Consider the following 23,972-nt stretch of genomic DNA (forward strand, 5'->3'; position numbering starts at 1 on the left):
AAACATGGGTTCATCACTTCGAACCTGAAACAAAACGGCAATCAATGGAGTGGCGCCACACCCACTCCCCTACCAAGAAAAAGTTTAAAGCCATACCCTCAGCCGGTAAAGTCACGGTTACAGTCTTCTAGGACGCTGAAGGGGTTGTTCTGTTCAAACGATCAACTCTGAAGTGTATTGTGCTACTCTTCAGAAATTGAAGAAACGACTTCAGCGTGTTCGTAGGCACAAAAATCTGAACGAACTTCTCCTTCTTCATGACAACGCAAGACCTCACACAAGTCTTCGCACCCGAGAGGAGCTCACAAAACTTCAGTGGACTGTTCTTCCTCATGCACCCTACAGCCCCGATCTCGCACCGTCGGATTTCCATATGTTTGGCCCAATGAAGGACGCAATCCGTGGGACGCACTACGCGGATGATGAAGAAGTTATTGACGCAGTACGACGTTGGCTCCGACATCGACCAGTGGAATGGTACCGTGCAGGCATACAGGCCCTCATTTCAAGGTGGCGTAAGGCCGTAGCATTGAATGGAGATTACGTTGAAAAATAGTGTTGTGTAGCTAAAAGATTGGGGAATAACCTGGTGTATTTCAATGCTGAATAAAACAATCCCTGTTTCAGAAAAAAAAATGTGTTCCATTACTTATTGAACTGCCCTCGTAATTGCGATGTGCTTTGTGCACAATATGGGGATCCCCACTGATGGTGTTGAGACGTGGGTGACCGGAACTTTGACAACCAGCATGTTTGCCCTCAGGAACCCATGCGGTCCAGTATAGGGGCCACTGTCACATCTGAAAACCCCACAAATCTCGATACTGCACGTTTCGACAAGCCGGCCAAATGCAGACCCACAGTGAGATTACTTTCAAACTCTGTAAAGTGTTGATAACACAGTCTCAGTGGGGAATATGGCATCTCCAATGGTATACGCTGTGATCATTCAATATCTGACGCTGTTCGTGCTCCTTATTTACTGAACGCCAACACTAAACACGAACAATATTTATCGCGAGACTTCTTTTTTTTAAAAAAAAAAAAAGTATTCTGACAATTGAATGAAATATTTTGTTAAAAATTTCCTTTTATGTTTGTTAAAAGCCACGGCTAAATTTTCTCAGGGCCTATCGCCAGAAATATGATACGTATTCCAACGTGAAGACATCCGTCTTAATTACGATGGATAAAAAAAATCTTTCTTTAATATTGCGCGATAAGCCAATTAAACACAGTGCTTATTATTTTTTCTGTGAGGCTTGATACTCCAGGATGGCTGCCTATGTGCAATGGCAGCGTACACATTTATAGAAATTACTCTTAATAAAACTGTACCTCTGGCCAGAAATGAATTGGAAAATATTACAAGACGCCGTTTTGTATTTATTGATATTATTTTTTAATACTTTTAGCATTAAATGACTATTAAAATAGCACATATTATTTTTATTATTAATGGCGTCACTACAACAATGAGTCTATACAAAATGGCCAGGGCAACATTTAATTATCACGTAACAAAATCATGGGCAGGAAAGGTACTTGCTACTGACAAAAACACAATTTTGAATGATAATTTTTATATATATTCGAAATATTACTGATATTACTACAGATAACTGTTTGCTTACAGACCGTGAATAATAAACGTCCGTCAGCTACAGCATCAGAACCAGGAAGACAATGAAAGAAAAAACGTCCATCTCTTTTGTATCAAATGACAGAGATACTACACATAACTATTCTGAGAGCGCATGTAGCGCTTCCATTGTTATGTGTCGAAAATTTAATTTATACTCTTTTTTTTCTCCGGAGGCTATGCTATATATTTTGAATATGGCTGCCCATGACTCTAGGTACCTTAACTTTTGCATATCGACATACAGATCGCTGCCGACACATCTCATATGGAGATAGCTTTAATGACTGATTGCTAATGTGAAGTTTGTTTGCCCTACTGGGGAAGTCGGATTTAAATCCGATTATGTGGCCCGTCTGTAATGACCACGATGTCGACGAGACGTTAGAACCTACTGTTACTTTTTTTAACAGCGCCAGTGCACTCTTGTGGCCATTCTACTGTGCACATGGAATTACAACTATCATCGATTACGTTTCCTCCGATGTGCACGTGGACGAAGTTACTTTGACATACGACCATATCTTCTTTTTTTGTCAGGCAGTGTATATTAGCATATATTAAGTTGCATGAGAGCTTCACCATTTTTGGAACAGACTACAGGGTAAACCAGGAGTCCCCCGACAGAATCTCGGAGTGTGCTCAGGGATATTTTCTGCGTACTTTCATGTAAGAGATCTAGGACCGACTGTCTTTTGTTGCAGATTAATAATGCAACTACAATTTATTGCGTTTATTACTCTAGTTTCATTTTTTTGTGTGAAATTATCCTCACAACATCGAAGAATCTTATTATTATTTATTTATCTATCGGATAACCTTACAAGCCCACAAAAATATCCACAATCTATCTTGTTCCAGAAAGGGGTCCAATGTTCAGGAAAACATATTTTCAATAAATTGCCAGCAACCATTAAAAATTGGTTTCAGGTAAAATATAATTTTGAGTTTGAAAGACTTTTTGATGGACAATTCCATCTACCCTGTGCATGAATATCTTAATAGGGACTGTTAGACCGACTTAAGTAAAAACCCCTGTTAGATTTCAGCTTTGAAAGCACTTGCTCACTAAGTCAGGATTAGGTATTTTGTGTATGATAAACTTACCGGATGACAGTTATTGAACTATGTTGTTGTTGTTGACGTCTTCAGTCCTGAGACTGGTTTGATGCAGCTCTCCATGCTACTCTATCCTGTGCAAGCTTCTTCATCTCCCAGTACCTACTGCAACCTACATCCTTCTGAATCTGCTTAGTGTATTCATCTCTTGGTCTCCCTCTACGATTTTTACCCTCCACGCTGCCCTCCAATGCTAAATTTGTGATCCTTTGATGCCTCAGAACATGTCCTACCAACCGATCCCTTCTTCTAGTCAAGTTGTGCCACAAACTTCTCTTCTCCCCAATCCTATTCAATACCTCCTCATTAGTTACGTGATCTACCCACCTTATCTTCAGCATTCTTCTGTAGCACCACATTTCGAAAGCTTCTATTCTCTTCTTGTCCAAACTATTTATCGTCTATGTTTCACTTCCATACGTGGCTACACTCCATACAAATACTTTCAGAAACGACTTCCTGACACTTAAATCTATACTCGATGTTAACAAATTTCTCTTCTTCAGAAACGATTTCCTTGCCATTGCCAGTCTACATTTTATATCCTCTCTACTTCGACCATCATCAGTTATTTTACTCCCTAAATAGCAAAACTCCTTTACTACTTTAAGTGTCTCATTTCCTAATCTAATCCCCTCAGCATCACCCGATTTAATTTGACTACATTCCATTATCCTCGTTTTGCTTTTGTTGATGTTCATCTTATATCCTCCTTTCAAGACACTGTCCATTCCGTTCAACTGCTCTTCCAAGTCCTTTGCTGTCCCTGACAGAATTACAATGTCATAGGCAAACCTCAAAGTTTTTACTTCTTCTCCATGAATTTTAATACCTACTCCGAATTTTTCTTTTGTTTCCTTTACTGCTTGCTCAATATACAGATTGAATAACATCGGGGAGAGGCTACAACCCTGTCTCACTCCTTTCCCAACCACTGCTTCCCTTTCATGCCCCTCGACTCTTATAACTGCCATCTGGTTTCTGTACAAATTGTAAATAGCCTTTCGCTCCTTATATTTTACCCCTGCCACCTTCAGAGTTTGAAAGAGAGTATTCCAGTTAACGTTGTCAAAAGCTTTCTCTGTCCACAAATGCTAGAAACGTAGGTTTGCCTTTTCTTAATCTATTGAACTATATGAAATAAAATCGTCATACCTCCTGAACGGTTTCCGTTAGGACGTTCAAAGTGCACGGTTGGACGCGGAGGTATGATGGGAATTAGGATGCCCAGGTATGGTTTGGTTTAGCGATGAAGTTCACTTTCATTTGGATGGGTTCGTCAATAAGCAATATTGGAGCATTTGGGGGACTGAGAATCCGCATTTCGCGACCGAGCAATCTCTTCACCCTCAAGGGGTGACTGTGTGGTGTGCAGTGTCCAATCACGGAATAATCGATGCGATATTCGTTGATGGCACGGTGACTACCGAACGGTACCTGGAGGTTTTGGAAGATGATTTCATCCCCATTGTACGAAGTGACCCTGATTTCGATAAGATGAGACTCGTGCAAGACGGAGCTCGACCCCATCAGAGCAGGAGAATGATGTCCTCGTGGAGCAGTTTGGGGACCGCACTCTGGCTCTGGGGTACCGAGAGGCACTAGCGTGGGCCTTCATTGGCCAGCATGTTCTCCCGTTCTGAACACATTCGACTCCTCTTTGTTGGGCTATATTAAAGACAAGGTGTATAGCAATAACCCCAAAACAACTTGCTTATCTGCAAACAACCACTGAGGCGGTCATCGACAGCATCGATGTTCCGTTACTTTAGCGGGTCATGCAGAATTTCGCTATTCGTCGCCAATGACAGCACGCATATCGAACATGTCGTAACCAAAATTCGAATATCTGTAGTGACACTTCCTGGCAGATTAAAACTGTGTGCCCGACCGAGACTCGAACTCGGGACCTTTGCCTTTCGCGGGCAAGTGCTGTACCAACTGAGCTACCGAAGCACGACTCACGCCCGGTACTCACAGCTTTACTTCTGCCAGTACCTCGTCTCCTACCTTCCAAACTTTACCGAAGCTCTCCTGCGAACCTTGCAGAACTAGCACTCCTGAAAGAAAGGATATTGCGGAGACATGGCTTATCCACAGCCTGGGGGATGTTTCCAGAATGAGATTTTCACTCTGCAGCGGAGTGCAGAGTGAAAATCTCATTCTGGAAACATCCCCCAGGCTGTGGCTAAGCCATGTCTCCGCAATATCCTTTCTTTCAGGAGTGCTAGTTCTGCAAGGTTCGCAGGAGAGCTTCTATAAAGTTTGGACGGTAGGAGACGAGGTACTGGCAGAAGTAAAGCTGTGAGTAGCGGGTGTGAGTCGTGCTTCGGTAGCTCAGTAGGTAGAGCACTTGCCCGCGAAAGGCAAAGGTCCCGAGTTCGAGTCTCGGTCGGGCACACAGTTTTAATCTGCCAGGAAGTTTCATATCAGCGCACACTCCGCTGCAGAGTGAAAATCTCATTCTGGATCTGTAGTGACGTTTACATATTGAATAAAGTCTGTGCACGCCGTAGTTTGTAATTAATTTACGTTTTTCTTCATATATAAATTAGCAGTTCCAGTTTACTGTAATGTATTCACATATTTCGACAGTCCACTGAACAACGATCAGAGAAATGAATATTTACTTCGTCTTTTTTCGTGGAGTTTCGGAAAACGGTGTGTGGCAGCTCTGCTTTAGTGTTCTGTCATTAGTGCTATCACTATTGCTATCGAGAATGAAGATACTGATTTCGTCTTGCCACTGGTGTTCTTTACATCCGACGAGAATAACAGGGGAATTGCGTTTTGTTACCGTTCTTACCCCCATGGAAAATTGAACAAGTGACACCAACAGCCAAGAAAAAAAATAGAAGTAATCTGCTGAATTATAGATCCATATCACTAACATTTGAATGTTCTATGTTTTTTTATGTTGTACTTTCCGGCATATTCCACGCCAAGGAGAATCATCTCATTTTTGTGTCTATGGAACGAAAACTGAATCTAATCTAATCTACTATTATCAATTCAGTACAGATACAAAGATGTATGGGGGTAAGAACGGTAACAAAACGCAATTCCCCTGTTATTCTCGTCGGATGTAAAGAACACCAGTGGCAAGACGAAATCAGTATCTTCATTCTCGATAACAATAGTGATGGCACTAATGACAGAACACTAAAGCAGAGCTGCCACACACCGTTTTCCGAAACTCCACGAAAAAAGACGAAGTAAATATTCCAAAATTCAAATTAAGAACAACTGCCAACATGAGTGACTTAGAAGTAGATATTCTTGGTGTAGCAAAGCAGCTTAAAACACTTAAGGAAGTTAAGGCTTCCGGTCCAGATTGTATACCAGTCAGGTTCCTTTCACAGTGTCCTGATACAATAGCTCCACACTGAGCAACCATATACAACCGCTCGCTCCTACAAAGATCCGTACCCACAGACTGGAAAGTTGAACAAGTGACACCAACAGCCAGGAAAAAAAATAGAAGTAATCTGCTGAATTATAGATCCATATCACTAACGTCGATTTGCAGTAGAATTCTGCGTTCGAACATTATGAATTACCTTGAATAAGAATATCTAGTGACAAATAGTCAGCACGGATTCAGAAGATATCGTTATTGTGAAACACAGCTAGCTATTTATTCTCACGAAGTAATAGTGCTGTCGGCAGGGGATGTCAAATTGATGCCGTATTTTTAGATTTACAGAAGGCTTTTGATACCGTTCCTCAAAAGAGACTTCCAATCAGATTGAGTGTCTGTGCACTGTCGCCTCAGTTGTACGACGGGATTCGGGAGTTCCTGTCGGAAAGTCACAGTTCGAGGTAGATGACGGGAAGTCATCCAATAAAACAGAAGGAACTTCTGCCATGCCCTAAGGAAGTGTTACAGGCCGTCTGCCGTACTTCATCTACATTCACGACATAGGAGACAATCTGAGCAGCCCTCTCAGATTGTTTGCAGATGATGTTTGTCATTTAGTGTCTTGTTAAGTCATCAAATGATAAAAATTAATTCCAAAATTTTTTATGCAAGCTATATGTGTGGTGCGAAAATTGGCAATCGGCTCTAAATAATGAAAAGTGTGAAGTCATCCACATGAGTACTAGAAGAAATCTGTTATATTTCGGTTAAATGATAAATCACAAAAGTCTAAAGCTGAATAGGTCGAAAATAAATAAATCGCCAGGTCCTGATGGGATTCCAATTCGGTTTTGCAGAGAGTGCTCTACTGCATTGGCTCCTTTCTTAGCTTGTATTTATCGCGAATCTCTTGCCCAACGTAAAGCCCGAGCGACTGGAAAAAAGCGCAGGTGACGCCTGTATATAAGAAGGGTAGAAGGACGGATCCTCAAAATTACAGACCAATATCCTTAACATCGATTTGTTGCAGGATTCTCGAACATATTCTCAGTTCTAACATAATGAATTTCCTTGAGACAGAGAAGTTGCTGTCCATGCATCAGCACGGCTTTAGAAAGCATCGCTCCTGCGAAACGCAACTCGCCCTTTTTTCACATGATATCTTGCGAACCATGGATGAAGGGTATCAGACGGATGTCATACTCCTTGACTTCCGGAAAGCGTTTGACTCGGTGCCCCACTGCAGACTCCTAACTAAGGTACGAGCATATGGGATTGGTTCCCAAGTATGTGAGTGGCTCGAGGACTTCTTAAGTAATAGAACCCAGTACGTTGTCCTCGATGGTGAGTGTTAATCGGAGGTGAGGGTATCATCTGGAGTTCCCCAGGGAAGTGTGGTAGGTCCACTGTTGTTTTCTATCTATATAAATGATCTTTTGGATAGGGTGGATAGCAATGTGCGGCTGTTTGCTGATGATGCTGTGGTGTACGAGAAGGAGTCGTCGTTGAGTGACTGTCGGAGGATACAAGATGACTTGGACAGGAGTTGTGATTGGTGTAAAGAATGGCACCTAACTCTAAATATAGATAAATGTAAATTAATGCAGATGAATAGGGAAAAGAATCCCGTAATGTTTGAATACTCCATTAGTAGTAGTCCCGTCGATTAAATATTTGGGCGTTACATTGCAGAGCGATATGAAGTGGGACAAGCATGTAATGGCAGTTGTGGGGAAGGCGGATAGTCGTCTTCAGTTCATTGGTAGAATTTTGGGAAGATGTGGTTCATCTGTAAAGGAGACCGCTTATAAAACACTAATACGACCTATTCTTGAGTACTGCTCGAGCTTTTGGAATCCCTGTCAGGTCGGATTGAGGGAGGACATAGAAGCAATTCAGAGGCGGGCTGCTAGATTTGTTACTGGTAGGTTTGATCATCACGCGAGTGTTACGGAAATGCTTCAGGAAATCTGGTGGGACTCTCTAGAGGAAATGAGGGGTTCTTGTCGTGAATCGCTAGTGGGGAAATTTAGAGAACCAGCATTTGAGGCTGACTGCAGTACAATTTTACTGCCGCCAACTTATATTTCGCGGGAAGACCACAAAGATACTGTACTGCTTGTACAGAGGCATATAGGCAGTCATTTTTCCCTCGTTCTGTTTGGAAGTGGGATAGGGAGAGAAGATGCTAGTTGTGGTACGAGGTACCCTCCGCCACGCACCGTATGATGGATTGCGGAGTATTTATGTAGATGTAGCTAAACTAAATGCTCAGGGATTAAGATTACGAATAACGTAAATGGGAACTATCACATGGATAATGTTGTGAGGACTGCAAACCAAAGGCTGCGAGTTAATGCCAGAACATTTAGAAAATTCACCAGGTCTACTTAAAAGACTGGTTACACGACGTTTGTCAGCCCTCTTCTGGAGTACTGCTGTGAGGTGTGGGAACCGCTTCAGATGGGACTGACGGAGTACATCGAAGAGGGTCAACGAATGACACCTCGTTTTGTATTATCGCGGAACAGCGGAGCGAGTGCGACCGACTCGACTCGTGTATTGGGGTGGCAATCAAAACAAAGGCGTTTTTCGTTGCGATAGAATCTCCTGGTGAAACTACAATCACCAACTTTCTCCTCCGATTGCAAAAATATTCTGTTGGTGCCCACTTATATAGACAGAAATGAACATCGTGATAAAGTAAGAGAGAGCTCGCAGGGAAAGATTGAAGGACTCGGTTTTGCCGCGCGCCATTCGAGAGTAGAAAGGAAGAGAAGTAGCTTGTAGGTTGTTCGATGAACCCTCTGACAGGCACTTAATTGTGAATTGCACAGTAATCGTGCAGATGTAGGTGTAGACGAACAAGCCACCAGAGGCCGTGGTACCCTTATAGCCAAATACTCAGAAAATATCCCTGACCACTCCGAAATTTTGTCGGTGACGTTAGTGGTGTGGTGGTGGTTAGTGTTTAACGTCCCGTCGACAACGAAGTCATTAGAGACGGAGCTCATGCTCGGGTTAGGGAAGGATTGGGAAGGAAATCGGCCGTGCCCTTTCAAAGGAACCATCCCGGCATTTGCCTGAAGCGATTTAGGGAAATCACGGAAAACCTAAATCAGGATGGCTGGAGACGGGATTGAACCGTCGTCCTCCCGAATGCGAGTCCAGTGTGCTAACCACTCCGCCACCTCGCTCGGTGGGTGACGTTAGAGTTCACAATATATACAGTGGCGTCTTGTTAATTAACAAATGGCACACTGCTGTCAAATTATTTAATTACGACCTCCTGACAACAGCAAGACAAACTGTCTATTGTGTCAGTCATAGTTAATTGGTAATCGCTGAATCAGATTGTGTCGCGGTGCTTTTAGCGCCTGTTCGAACCAGTTTCACACAGAGATTGTCACGTTGTTTGATATTCGACATTTAATGACAGGTGTCAGCTACCTATCGCCCACACTACTACTACTGGACTGAGATTTAGTTATGACCGTGTCAACTAAACGCTTGTGCTTTCACATTTCACGCTTCCAATCAATTTTTTCGCAGGTTAACAGGAACCGGACGTTCCACCCCATTACCGACGGGTTTCCTTTTACAACACTGTGTCCCCCCTCGCCCCCCTCCCCCCTCCCTACCCGCGACCAACAAATCTGGCTTCCCCACAAACCAGCTACCCGCATTTCTTCTGAATGCGCCGTTTCGTCCAGTCAACGATTGTTCTTTTGGCCTACCATATGTGCCGCTAGGAGGACAATCCTCTGCGCTAAAGATTTTGTATTATCGCTTTCTACTTCTCTAAACTGTCTTTTCCTCCCTTTTACACGTCTAGATTTTTCTAAATACTCTTCATAAAGCCCTGTGGCCTACTTTCGCAATTTTTTAATAATTTTCTTCTCAGGAATTCTTAATTGAAAAACTAAGTCCAGTGATAGCATAATGAGTGTTGTTGCTGCCAGCTTCACATATTTCATAATGACTCAAGCTTCAATATATACCTTGTTCTTTTAATTGGCTTGTTCAACAGTCTCGATACATCCCATCAATAAGATTAACTACTGAACTGACTCTCTTGTTCTGTGTTAATCATTGTATGCAACTTTTACTTTAATGATTGCTATCATTTACACTTTACAATTCTTGATTTTGTGACCAGAATGCTTCCAGCTTAAGCAGAGTTAAATTTTGGACAGTTTTGTGGCAGCCACTAACTATCACTTAAACAATGAATTTCCATTATCATTGTTGGTATGCTTTGCAGGTAACATGGAATCTTCAAGGAATAAAGAAAAGAATTGACCAACAATAACGGGTCTAATTTCAGCAAATGTGTATTTATAAAAGATAAACTGAAACCATTATCTGTCGCTCACTATTATTTTCGTCCACGACGCATTTCTAGGACTTACTGCCTCATCTTCAGGTGGATCATTGCTTTTCGTGAGAATTTTGTTCCCTGGATGTAGCCAGCTGTCTGTCTTAACCTTCATTTCACTAAAAATCATTTACTATGTATCACTTGTTATAATCTGGCACTGAAGTCATCTACGTAACTAAACGGCAAACCTGTTCGTCCAATGCCAGTTATAGGTTTTCTGTCTAACGACTTCCAGGAGCACCAAAAGCTTCATTTTTCAGTGTTTCGTATAATTACTGACAAATTTAAAAATTTGGATTTGGTGCTATGTGGACATTTCAAGACACTCTTTGTTGATCCATTGTGGACATGGGATAGCGACTGGTTAAATATTTACCAATGGAAATGAAATGAGCGTTTGGCGTCATTGGCCAGGAGGTCCCTTACGGGGCAGGTCCTGCCGCCTTGGTGCAGGTCTTATTACATACGAATCCACATTGGGCGACCTGCGCGCCGGATGGAGATGAAATGATGATGAAGACAGCACAACATTCAGTCCCTGAGCGGAGAAAATCCCCGGCCCAGCCGGGAATCGAACCAGGGCCCGTAGGTCGGCAATCCGTCACGCTGACCACTCAGCTATCGGAGCGGGCAAATATTGACCAATGTAATTCGCCAAAAGCCGTGCAATCGAGATGTTATTTTATTTTCGATATCAGTTTCGGCAATTCATTATGCTGTCTTTAGGCTCCATATGCAACTCTCAATAATAATCAATGTTGGTATACTGGTGCCATGTATTTCTGGATGTCGTGAATTCGTAGTTCAATTGCTTCCTTCGAAGAGTTGACTGCAACTGCCAGTCATGTCTTCGAAGGAAGCACTTGAGCTGCAAATTCACGACACTCAGAAACACATGGCCCTAGTATGCCAATACCGATTATTTTTTAGAGGTGCATATGAGGCTGAAGATGGCATAATGGTCGAAACTTGTAGCGAAAATAAAATAAAATGAAATAACATCTCAATTGCATGGCTGTTTGGCGAAATTCATTCCTAAAACATTTCAAGGCCCTGGTGAATGCCCAAGACATTGACAATGTGCCAACGTTAGCAGCGTGTGGCCATTGTATGTGACGAAATGAGAATGGAGTTTGGTGTATTTAAAAGAGTGCGTGATTCACTGCGAAGAAGGGCTGAAGGACGTGTCGGGACGCGCGTTAATCGATGCAGCACTACCTATAGGTTCCAAATGATTGGAAAAGAGCACTGGTAGTCCCAGTCTTCAAGAAGGGTCGTCGAGCAAAACTATAGACTTATAGCTCTGACGTAGATAAGTTGTAAAATTTTAGAGCATGTTTTTTGCTCCCATATCATGTCGTTTCTACTCTGTAGGAATCAACATGGATTCCGGAAACAGCGATCGTGTGAGACCCAACTCGCTTTATTTGTTCATGAGTTCCAGAAAATGTTAGATACAGGCTCCCAGATAGATGCCATTTTCCTTGACTTCCGGAAGGCGTTTGATACAGTTCCGCACTGTCGCCTGATAAACAAAGTAAGAGCCTACGGAATATTAGACCAGCTGTGTGGCTGGATTGAAGAGTTCTTAGCAAACAGAACACAGCACGTTGTTCTCAATGGAGAGACGTCTACAGACGTTAAAGTAACCTCTGGCGTGCCGCAGGGGAGTGTTATGGGACCATTGCTTTTCACAATATATATAAATGACCTAGTAGATAGTGTCGTAAGTTCCATGCGGCTTTTTGCGGATGATGCTGTAGTATACAGAGAAGTTGTAGCATTAGAAAATTGTAGCGAAATGCAGGAAGATCTGCTGCGGATAGGCACTTGGTGCAGGGAGTGGCAACTGATCCTTAACATAGACAAATGTAATGTATTGCGAATACATAGAAAGAAGGATCCTTTATTGTATGATTATATGATAGCGGAACAAACACTGGTAGCAGTTACTTCTGTAAAATATCTGGGAGTATGCGTGCGGAACGATTTGAAGTGGAATGATCATATAAAATTAATTGTTGGTAAGGCGGGTAGCAGGTTGAGATTCATTGGGAGAGTCCTTAGAAAATGTAGTCCATCAACAAAGGAAGTGGCTTACAAAACACTCGTTCGACCTATACTTGAGTATTGCTCATCAGTGTGGGATCCGTGCGGCGTGATTTGTTACAGGGTTATTTGGTAAGCGTGATAGCGTTACGGAGATGTTTAATAAACTCAAGTGGCAGACTCTGTAAGAGAGGCGCTCTGCATCGCGGTGTAGCTTGCTGTCCAGGTTTCGAGAGGGTGCATTTCTGGATGAGGTATCGAATATATTGCTTCCCCCTGCTTATACCTCCCGAGGAGATCACGAATGTAAAATTAGAGAGATTCGAGCGCGCACGGAGGCTTTCCGGCAGTCGTTCTTCCCGCGAACCATACGCGACTGGAACAGGAAAGGGAGGTAATGACAGTGGCACGTAAAGTGCCCTCCGCCACACACCGTTGGGTGGCTTGCGGAGTATAAATGTAGATGTAGATGTAGATGTACTTCTACGTTACAGAGATGTAGAAATGACAGGAAAAACTGCCTCAACAGTTCTTGGTTTTCAGATATATCATTATAGGAACTTTTCTACGTGCTGTAGAAATACGTGACGCCTTTTTTTAAAAAAGAAATAAGAAAAAAGCACCCTTTGTTTGTATCACTGCAACGGCACGTGAGCAGCGCTTGATCAGGGAATCTTAGGCCACCCAAGTAACACAGTGCTGATAGAGCCTCTTTCGAATTCTGCGTGTAAAGGCATGGACTGCCCCTTTGGTGTATATTGGTGGGACTCACACAGCCCATCCCTCACTGCTCGCAGGTTTCAGTGGTGACCCGTGACGAGGTTGGTGCCTACAAGCCATACCTGTGGGAGCAGTCCGTCTTCGACAAGGGACCCATGTTCCGGGAGTGGCTGCTCACCAAGATCGTGAACGGCGAGCGCGCTTCCTACTCAGCGCCCAAGTTCGCGCGCATGCAAGAGCGCACACGGTCGCAGATGCTCGAGGACATCGTGGCCAACTTGGCCAACCACGCGGAGACTGGTCAGATACCCAAGCCCTACAGGTAAGGGGCCTACTAGCCTTTGCATACAAAAACCATTTTCCAGATCTTCACTGCTGAGAGAGTAGAAAGATGCTAGAGAACATCATGGTCAATCTGGCCAATCATGTGGAGATGGGTCAGATCCGCAAGTTGTGCAGGTAGGTGGGAAATGGCTATGTATCGTCTTCCAGTTCTGTAGGGCAAAGACATAACCAGATATGCACTGGAAATATGCTATAGGATGTCCTGTTCAGCCAAGCCAAAAGGTAAGGAAGGTGCAGTCTGTATCTTACCTTCCAGCCACTGGACGACAAAGCCATTAGCCAGGTCTGTACTGAGAGACTGTAAAATTCTACTGGACGTCATGATCAACCTGGCCAACCGTGTGGAGGTGGACCAGACCCCAATCCCTGTAGGTAAGGTGGTGGCAACTTTGTCTCTCCTACCAGGATCTTCACTGACAGACTGTAAACATGGTTATTCTGGACAACCATCCGGAGATGTACTGGATCCCCAAGTTGTATAGGTAAGTGGGAAGTGGGTATTTATCACCTTTCAGCTTCTGCAGTGTAAAACCATTAGCCAGGTCTTCACTAGGACTAGAGGGATGCCAGAGGACATCACGGACAATATGGGCAACCACACAGAAATGGGCCAGAACCCCACGTTGCGCAGGTAGGTGGGAAGTGGCTGTTTATCACCTTCCAGCATCCGCATGGTAAAGCCAATGAACGTGTTGTCACTGTGAGATGGGAAAGATGCTAGACGACATCATCACCAACCACGCAGTGGTAGGCCACGTCTCTAACGACTAAGGGTAATGGGGATTTGGCTATGTCTCACCTAGTATCTTCAGTAGAACGAAGCATTTAGCCAGTTCTTCCCTGAGACTGTAAAGATTCTATTGTCGACCAGGTCAACCACATGGAGGTGGGCCATATCCCAAAGTTCTACTGGTAAGCGAATTGTGGCTATCTATCACCTTCCACAGTCTGCATGGCGAAATCAATAAAAAGGTGGTCTTCTCAAATTGGAAGATGCTGGAGGATATCATCACCAATCTGACCAACCACGCAGAGACAGGCCAGAGCATTACGCTATACAGGTAAGTGTGTTAGCACTGGTGTCACCTGTCAGCCTCTGTGGATGTACAAGAATGGGTGTAGTGTCAACAGATGATTAGCATGGCGTAGTCTAGTCTGTATCACATAAAGTTTTGGTTCCTGCTCATGTGCTTTGTTTTTATTTTGACCTACATCATTTCCTATTAGAATACCAGATTCTATTTTCCTAACACCTTGTATAACAGAAGATACTGCAAAATATGCAGTAATAGAAAAGGATACTATGTAATTTAAGAAGTTTGAATTTTGTACAGCAATTCCCTTTGGCAGGGCGGAGCTTTGGTGTAGATGTGCATCTTGGTGATCACAGTGGTGGTTCTGTGGCTAATTTTGGTCCAGCTGGCGGTATGGCTGCTACTGACACTTTAATAATTGATGATCAGCTGCGTCCAGTTGTAGGTGGATGAAACCAGGATAGACGATAACATGTACATGTATTGAGGTGTACCTAAAGAAAGCTTGCTTGTTTTAATATTGAAGGGCAGGGGAGGAAGCCACAGAGGAAACCATAAAATATATAAATGTCAATAACGTACAAAAAGTGTGAGCAGTAGTGATTTTATTGTAAGAGGATGTTGCTTGAACAAGTAGTTTTCCTTGGAAGGATATACTCAGACAAGTCTAGACAAATGAATATGAATTGGGATTGCATTTGTAAGTAGATGGAAATGACTTTTAGATGGAATTCGGTACAAATAGTTTGATTAAGGGTGTGGAGCATACCAAAGCGATTTATGCCACAGTAAGAATGTGGACAATACCTGCAGCGATAGTGACAGGGCACAAGAAGATGGTAAAGATGATTTTATCTACTAGTGGTAGTCCGAGGTATGGTCAGTTTCGATTCGGAGTACGAGGGTTTTCCCTGGAATTTTCATGAATGTGATAGAGGGGTTGGTTGCCAGTACCGCAGGTGGATGAACATTGTTGATTGGGTGTTCAGTAGGAGCAGGCAGTTGGGGTTATCCAGCCTGTCTGGGGTCTGAATTTGGGAGGTTCGATAGTGTGCTGGTTGCTGAAGCGCTAGTGTGCTCTACTGATGGCCCTCCCCCCCCCCTCCCCCTCCCCTCCTCCCATGGTCCACCAGGCACAGCTCGTAGTGGCCCATCAGCCAAATGCAGCCATCCAGCCCTCTGCTGGTGAATGTGGGTTTTGGGTTTGGAGGGTTGGTTGGGCTGGCCTGTTGAGCTGATGGCGCCCCATTCTGTGCGTCCCCAGGCGCGGCTCGTGGCGGCCCATCGGCCACATGCGGCCGTCCAGCCCCCTACTGGACTCGGTGCGCGACCAGTTCGAGGACTACGACCAGCTGGCCAAGGACTTCACGCGCGCCTTCCTCAACAATGAGGAGAACATCGCTATCAATGCAAGCCTCTTCGACGTCGTCTTCCTCGTAGGACAGAGCAAGAGCAAGACGCGATTCATCGGAGTGCGGGCCATCCTGGGCGTGCGCAGTCGGTAAGTTGGAGACCATTTCTGTCTACGGGTGGACCTTGCCACAGTTACAAGCCAGCTTATGGAGTGGTTGAGACTCCCAGAATCATTCGACTTAAAATTTTCACAATGGCTGCAAGTTTTTCTGCATTTCTAGGGCCGCTTCTCATGAGCACACTGTGAAGTGCGTGGCGGAGGGCACTTCACAATCGACCACTTATTAGAGCTTATTCGCGTCCCATTCTCGTATGGAGCGTGACAAGTGCCTCCTTGCACGCCGGAATTAGTCTTGTGTTTGCTGTCCCTGATTCTTCAAACTTTGTAAGTAGGTCGTCATAGGATACTTGGCGTCTGTCTTCAGGCTTCTCCCAGTTCAGGTTTTCAACATGTCCATGATCCCTGCACAAGTCTCAGACAAATGTGCGACCATTCGTGCTGCCCTTATTTCAATATGTTCAATATCCCTATTTCGTACAGTTCCTGTAAAAGCTCCTCCTGTGTGACTTGCGTTTACTGATGGGGTTAGGAAAATTGTTGACTGCTTAGTGAGAGAAAAATAATTTAATAATTTTGAAAATCTGATACACCCGCAATTTGAGGATTAGTCTCGGTGGAATTGTTAGTCGCGGCACGTGAAAGGAATTTACATTAGCGAGAGAGGTACGAACGGTTTATTTCCTAGCGCCATATTTCATGATTTTGGTACCTATCTTGCTTTAGATCGGTATGAGGGAGGCGTAGGGTTTTTCTGATGATCTGACCAGGAGAAAACTATTATTCCTTTTATCCTTGGACCGTGAAGTCAGAAAGTTGAGGACTGTAAGCCTTTGAAAAGGGTGACAATAACTCTCTTTAGTTTTAGGTACCGCGCAAGCGGCCATTTTGACACAGTCCAAGGAATTAATCCGTCCTCATTTATCTCCTTTTACAGTCTCGAAGAACCCCTGAACTCCTTCGCCTTCTTTGCAAGAAAGCGTACCACAGGACAATAATAATTTTGTACACCGATTTCTTAACTTGAACGGCTATTATTAAATAACGAACGGACATATTCCTATGTACCCAAGCTCTATTGACGCTACAAAACGAAAGATGCCAGAATATGACATAACAAGCTCAACCTTAACATGTTGTTGTTGTTGTCTTCAGTCCAGAGATTGGTTTGATGTAGCTCTCCATGCTACTCTATCCTGTGCAAGCCTCATCATCTCCGAGTAACTACTGCAACCCACAACCTTCTGAATCTTCTTTCTATATTCATGTCTTGGTCCCCATATACGGTTTTTATCCTCCACTCTTCCCTCCAATTGGCGCTTCCTTGATGCCCTCAAAATGAGTCCTACCAACCGAGCTCTTCTTCTAGTCAAGTTGTGCCACAAAGTCCAAAAATGGTTCAAATGGCTCTAAGCAACATGGGACTTAACATCTGAGATCATCAGTCCCCTAGACTTAGAACTACGTAACCTAACTAACCTAAGGACATCACACACATCCATGTCCAAGGCAGTATTCGAACCTGCGTCCGTAGCAGCAGCGCGATTTCGTACTGAAGCACCTAGAACCGCTCGTCCACAGCAGCCGGCCCAGAAAGTCCTCCTCCTCAATTCTGTTCAGAACCTCCTCATTAGTTACGTGATCTACCCATCTAATCTTCAGCTTTTTTCTGTAGCACCACATTTAAAAACTTCTATTCTGTTCTTGTCTAAACTGTTTATCTTCCATGTTTCACTTACATACATGGCTATGATACAAATACTTGCAGAAAACACTTCCTGACCCTGAGGCCTATACTCGATGTTAACAAATTTCTCTTCTTCAGAAACGGCTTACTTTCCATCGCCAGTCTACGTTTCATATCCTCTCTACTTCGACCATCATCAGTTATGTTGCTTCCCAAATAGCAAAACTCATCTACTACTTTGTCTCATTTCCTAATCTAATTCCCTCAGCATCACCTGATTTAATTCGACTAGATTCCATTATTCTCGTTTTGCTTTTGTTGATGTTAATCTTATATCCTCCATTCGGGTCAGCTGCTCTTCCAGGTCCTTTGCTGTCTCTGACAGAATTACAATGTCGTCGGCAAACCTCAAAGTTTTTATTTCTTCTCCATGGATTTTAATTGCTACTCCAAATTTTTCTTTTGTTTCCTTTACTGCTCGCTCAATATACAGACTGAATAACATCGCGGATAGGCTGCAACCCTGTCTCACTCCCTTCTCAACCATTGCTTCCCTTTCGTCCCCCTCGACTCTTGTAACTGCCATCTGGCTTCTATACAAATTGCAAATAGCCTTTCGCTCCTAGCCGGCCGTGGTGGCCAAGCGGTTAAAGGCGCTACAGTCTGGAACCGCGCGGCCGCTACAGTCGCAGGTTCGAATCCTGCCTCGGGCATGGATGTGTGTGATGTCCTTAGGTTAGTTAGGTTTAAGTAGTTCTAAGTTCTAGGGGACTGATGACCTTAGAAGTTAAGTCCCACAGTGCTCAGAGCCATTTCAACCATTTCAACCTTTCGCTCCCTGTATTTTACCCCTGCCACAACATATCTACTATTTGTCCACAGAGATCTCAATATTCCATCTGGCAACCAAATTATTTATTGTAACGTTTTACGCCCTCGTGGGTGAAGTCTGTGTAGTTCACTTCACAAAGTGTTTGTTACATACTGTCTTTCACTTTTGCCAGAGTGTTCTCGGATATTTTAAAATCTTAATATTCATAACGGTATTGTCCATGTTGCTTTGATATTCTATGACCTTGTACGTGGTTCTTTCACGTATGAGTTTGTACAGTAATACGTAATGGTATATCGTTCTGTTCTTTCGACTATAGTAACATGGAGAACATTGTCTCTAGACACAAAACACCATTCTAACTTATCTAATTACATTGCATAACTTGCCTCGTATCACATTAGCTTCTTTAAAGTGATTTCTCTCTTTGTAGTTATTTTATTCATTCATATTTCAACAAAACAATAAAACAATTAGTTTTCCATGAAACAGTTACAGTTCCTCGTACCTAAAACGGAAACAAAAAATATCTATATACAAGTTTCCTACATATGTATACGTTCTCATCGGGTGACGTATTGTATGTTACAGTCAGAGGATAAATCACAAATGGTTTGGGTAGTCCATGGAAAGGCCCTCAAAGCGTGGTTTTTTGGTACCAGCGACTCCCCATGGTACACCATGCTTTTGAAAAATGTCCATCTCTTTCTAAAATAATAGTTCACATAAAACAAATATTTTAACAGAAATTAGACATCTTATACTACATACATACAGAGGTGGACAAAAGTATTCAGACGAAGGTCACATGCGTGTCTCACGGTCAATTGTGACTCAGGCATACACGGAATGTGTATCTGCGTACGTGCCATAATGCACGGAATATTTCTAAAGACGTCGACTATGGAAATGTCACCGTACCCTCTACCTGCAACGATTAATTCTGCGTTACCATAACAGGCGTGTGTATCACGCGGGACAAAGGTAATCAGACACCGCCCCGCTTGACAAGGTAACCGCGGTCCGAAGGCACAACTGGGCGGCAGCAGGCGGTCATTGTACGCAAGACAGCTGTCTCGTACTACAGGAGAGCACAAGGCTCATCAGAAAAGACCGACGTAGCGTCATGGCACGGAAAGGTGGCAGTGGAACAGCGGAGGCTTATTGTGTGGCTGCATAGTGAGGGAAAATCATATGCAGAAATAGGCAAGTCGTGAACCGAAGCCGTGAAACTATAGTATCGTCCAGAAATGGAAAGAAACGGCCTTGTCGCAGTGGTAACACCGGTTCCGGTCAGATTACCGAAGCGCTGTCGGGCTGGGCTAGCACTTGCATCATCCGGTCTGTCGAGCGCTGTTGGCAAGCGGGGTGCACTCAGCCCTTGTGAGGCAAACTGAGGAGCTACTTGATTGAGAAGTAGCGGCTCCGGTCTCGTAAACTGACATACGACTGCGAGAGCGGTGTGCTGACCACATGCCTCTCCATATCCGCATCCAGTGACGCATGCGGTCTGAGGATGTCACGGCGGCCGTCGGTTCCGTTGAGCCTTCCAAGGCCTGTTTGGACGGAGTTTAGTTTTTTTAGAAATGGAAAGAAGAAAAAACTCTCGTCAATCGTCCAAGACAGGGGCGTCCTCAGAAACTCACGAACAGAGGAAAGAGGAAGAGCGTTCGAATCTACATCTACATCTACATCCATACTCCGCAAGCCCTCACGGTGTGTGGCGCAGGGTACGTTGAGTACCTCTATCGGTTCTCCCTTCTATTCCAGTCTCGTATTGTTCGTGGAAAGAAAGATTGTCGGTAGGCCTCTGTGTGGGCTCTAATCTCTCTGATTTTATCCTCATAGTCTCTTCGCGAGATATACGTAGGAGGGAGCCATATGCTGCTTGACTCCTCGGTGAAGGTATATTCTCGAAACTTCAACAATAGCCCGTACCGAGCTACTGCGCGTCTCTCTTGAAGAGTCTTCCACTGGAGTTTATTTGTCATCTCCGTAACGCTTTCGCGATTACTAATTGATCCTGTAACGAAGCGCGCTACTCTCCTTTGAACCTTCTCTATCTCCTCTATCAACCCTATCTGGTACGGATCCCACACCGGTGTGCAGCACTCAAGCAGTGGGCGAACAAGTGTACTGTAACGTACTTCCTTTGTTTTCGGACTGCATTTCCTTAGGATAGTTCCAATGAATCTCAGTCTGGCATCTGGTCATTCCATTTTAAATCACTCCTAATGCCTACTCCCAGATAATTTATGGTATTAACTGCTTAGTTGCTGACCTGCTGTATTGTAGCTAAATGATAAAGGATCTTTCTTTCTATGCATCCGCAGCACATTACACTTGTCTACATTGAGATTCAATTGCCATTCCCTGCACCATGCGTCAATTCGTTGCAGATCCTCCTGCATTTCAGTACAATGTTACATTGTTACAACCTCTCGATATACCACAGCATCATCCGCAAAAAGCCTCAGTGAACCTCCGATGTTATCCACAAGATCATTTATATATATTGTGAATAGCGACGGTCCTACGACACTCCCCTGCGGTATACCTGAAATCATTCTTACTTCGGGAGAGTTCTCTCCATTGAGAATGACATGCTGCCTTCTGCTATCTAGGAACTCTTCAATCCAATCACACAATTGACCTGATACTCCATATGCTCTTACTTTGTTCATTAAACGACTGTGGGGAACTATTGTCAAACGCCTTGCGGAAGTCAAGAAACACGGCATCTACCTGGGAACGCGTGTCTATGGCCCTCTGAGTCTCGTGGACGAATAGCTCGAGCTGGGTTTCACACGATCGTCTTTTTCGAAACCCATGCTGATTCCTAGAGAGTAGATTTCTAGTCATTATATTCGAACATAATACGTGTTCCAAAATTCTACAACATCGAAGTTAGAGATATAGGTCTGTAGTTCTGCACATCTGTTCGACGTCCCTTCTTGAAAACGGGGATGACCTGTGCCCTTTTCCAATCCTTTGGAACGCTACGCTCTTCTAGAGACCTACGGTACACCGCTGCAAGAAGGAGGGCAAGTTCCTTCGCGTACTCTGTGTAAAATCGAACTGGTATTCCATTAGGTCCAGCGGCCTTTCCTTTTTTGAGCGATTTTGTTTTTCTATCCCTCTGTCATCTATATCGGTATCTACCATTTTGTCATCTGTGCGACAATCTAGAGAAGGAACTACAGTGCAGTATTCCTCTGTGAAACAGCTTTGGAAAAAGGCCCGCGGGCAACGGCCCCTGCTGCAGCGGCAGAACTGTCAGAAGGCGTTGGTACCGAAGTTAGTGTTAGAACATTGCACAGGAGGCTGAACAGTGCTGGGTACAATGCCAAAGTGCCAAGCGCAAACCGTTCGTCACTAAGTGTAATGCAAAAATGTGGATGGTTTTTGCAGAAGAATTTGCCGGCAAAGACTTGATCTTTTGGGACACGATTCTGTGGAGTGATGAATGTAGATTTACTTTGAGCCATGTGGATGGCCGCAGTTTAGTGCGGCGTCAAGCAAACACAGAGTGGGAGCCCAAAAACATGCAAGCAACCATCAGACATCGAGGCGGCAGTTTGATGGCGTGGGGATGCATATCTTCCAGAGGTGTTGGCGAGGTTGTACACTCCTGGAAATGGAAAAAAGAACACATTGACACCGGTGTGTCAGACCCACCATACTTGCTCCGGACACTGCGAGAGGGCTGTACAAGCAATGATCACACGCACGGCACAGCGGACACACCAGGAACCGCGGTGTTGGCCGTCGAATGGCGCTAGCTGCGCAGCATTTGTGCACCGCCGCCGTCAGTGTCAGCCAGTTTGCCGTGGCATACGGAGCTCCATCACAGTCTTTAACACTGGTAGCATACCGCGATAGCGTGGACGTGAACCGTATGTGCAGTTGACGGACTTTGAGCGAGGGCGTACAGTGGGCATGCGGGAGGCCGGGTGGACGTACCGCCGAATTGCTCAACACGTGGGGCGTGAGGTCTCCACAGTACATCGATGTTGTCGCCAGTGGTCGGCGGAAGGTGCACGTGCCCGTCGACCTGGGACCGGACCGCAGCGACGCATGGATGCACGCCAAGACCGTAGGATCCTACGCAGTGCCGTAGGGGACCGCACCGCCACTTCCCAGCAAATTAGGGACACTGTTGCTCCTGGGGTATCGGCGAGGACCATTCGCAACCGTCTCCATGAAGCTGGGCTACGGTCCCGCACACCGTTAGGCCGTCTTCCGCTCACGCCCCAACATCGTGCAGCCCGCCTCCAGTGGTGTCGCGACAGGCGTGAATGGAGGGACGAATGGAGACGTGTCGTCTTCAGCGATGAGAGTCGCTTCTGCCTTGGTGCCAATGATGGTCGTATGCGTGTTTGGCGTCGTGCAGGTGAGCGCCACAATCGGGACTGCATACGACCGAGGCACACAGGGCCAACACCCGGCATCATGGTGTGGGGAGCGATCTCCTACACTGGCCGTACACCACTGGTGATCGTCGAGGGGACACTGAATAGTGCACGGTACATCCAAACCGTCATCGAACCCATCGTTCTACCATTCCTAGACCGGCAAGGGAACTTGCTGTTCCAACAGGACAATGCACGTCCGCATGTATCCCGTGCCACCCAACGTGCTCTAGAAGGTGTAAGTCAACTACCCTGGCCAGCAAGATCTCCGGATCTGTCCCCCATTGAGCATGTTTGGGACTGGATGAAGCGTCGTCTCACGCGGTCTGCACGTCCAGCACGAACGCTGGTCCAACTGAGGCGCCAGGTGGAAATGGCATGGCAAGCCGTTCCACAGGACTACATCCAGCATCTCTACGATCGTCTCCGTGGGAGAATAGCAGCCTGCATTGCTGCGAAAGGTGGATATACACTGTACTAGTGCCGACGTTGTGCATGCTCTGTTGCCTGTGTCTATGTGCCTGTGGTTCTGTCAGTGTGATCATGTGATGTATCTGACCCCAGGAATGTGTCAATAAAGTTTCCCCTTCCTAGGACAATGAATTCACGGTGTTCTTATTTCAATTTCCAGGAGTGTATTTATTGAAGGCACCATGGCCAAATTTGTCTATCTCGACATACTCCAACAAAATCTGACCAAAAGTGCTGCGAAGTTGAATCTTGGAGATGATTTTTACTACCATCAAGACAGTGATCCTAAGCATACGGCAGAAATTGTCAAACTTTGGATCCTATACAACACGCCTAATTACCCCACTGCAGTCTCCGGACCTCAGTCCCATCGAAAACATCTGTAATGAACTGTAAACGATACTACAAAACTACATGTAAGCAGTTTGACACATTTGCGTGCATCGAT

The 23,972-nt window shown here is 44.7% G+C and overlaps 1 protein-coding gene across 1 annotated transcript in view; it reads left to right on the forward strand.

The window, feature by feature from the left end:
- LOC126209927 (rap1 GTPase-activating protein 1-like) overlaps positions 1 to 19,858 on the forward strand; it is a 195,349-nt gene extending 175,491 nt beyond the window's left edge. The window contains exons 5-7 of the mRNA XM_049939045.1: positions 13,350 to 13,594; positions 15,916 to 16,152; positions 19,729 to 19,858. Coding sequence (XP_049795002.1) covers positions 13,350 to 13,594; positions 15,916 to 16,152; positions 19,729 to 19,858 — 612 coding nt within the window. The remainder of the gene's footprint in view (positions 1 to 13,349; positions 13,595 to 15,915; positions 16,153 to 19,728) is intronic.
- The last annotated feature ends 4,114 nt before the right edge of the window (positions 19,859 to 23,972 follow it).

This window comes from Schistocerca nitens, chromosome 10 (assembly GCF_023898315.1).
Source record: "Schistocerca nitens isolate TAMUIC-IGC-003100 chromosome 10, iqSchNite1.1, whole genome shotgun sequence".
Lineage (NCBI taxonomy): Eukaryota > Metazoa > Arthropoda > Insecta > Orthoptera > Acrididae > Schistocerca > Schistocerca nitens.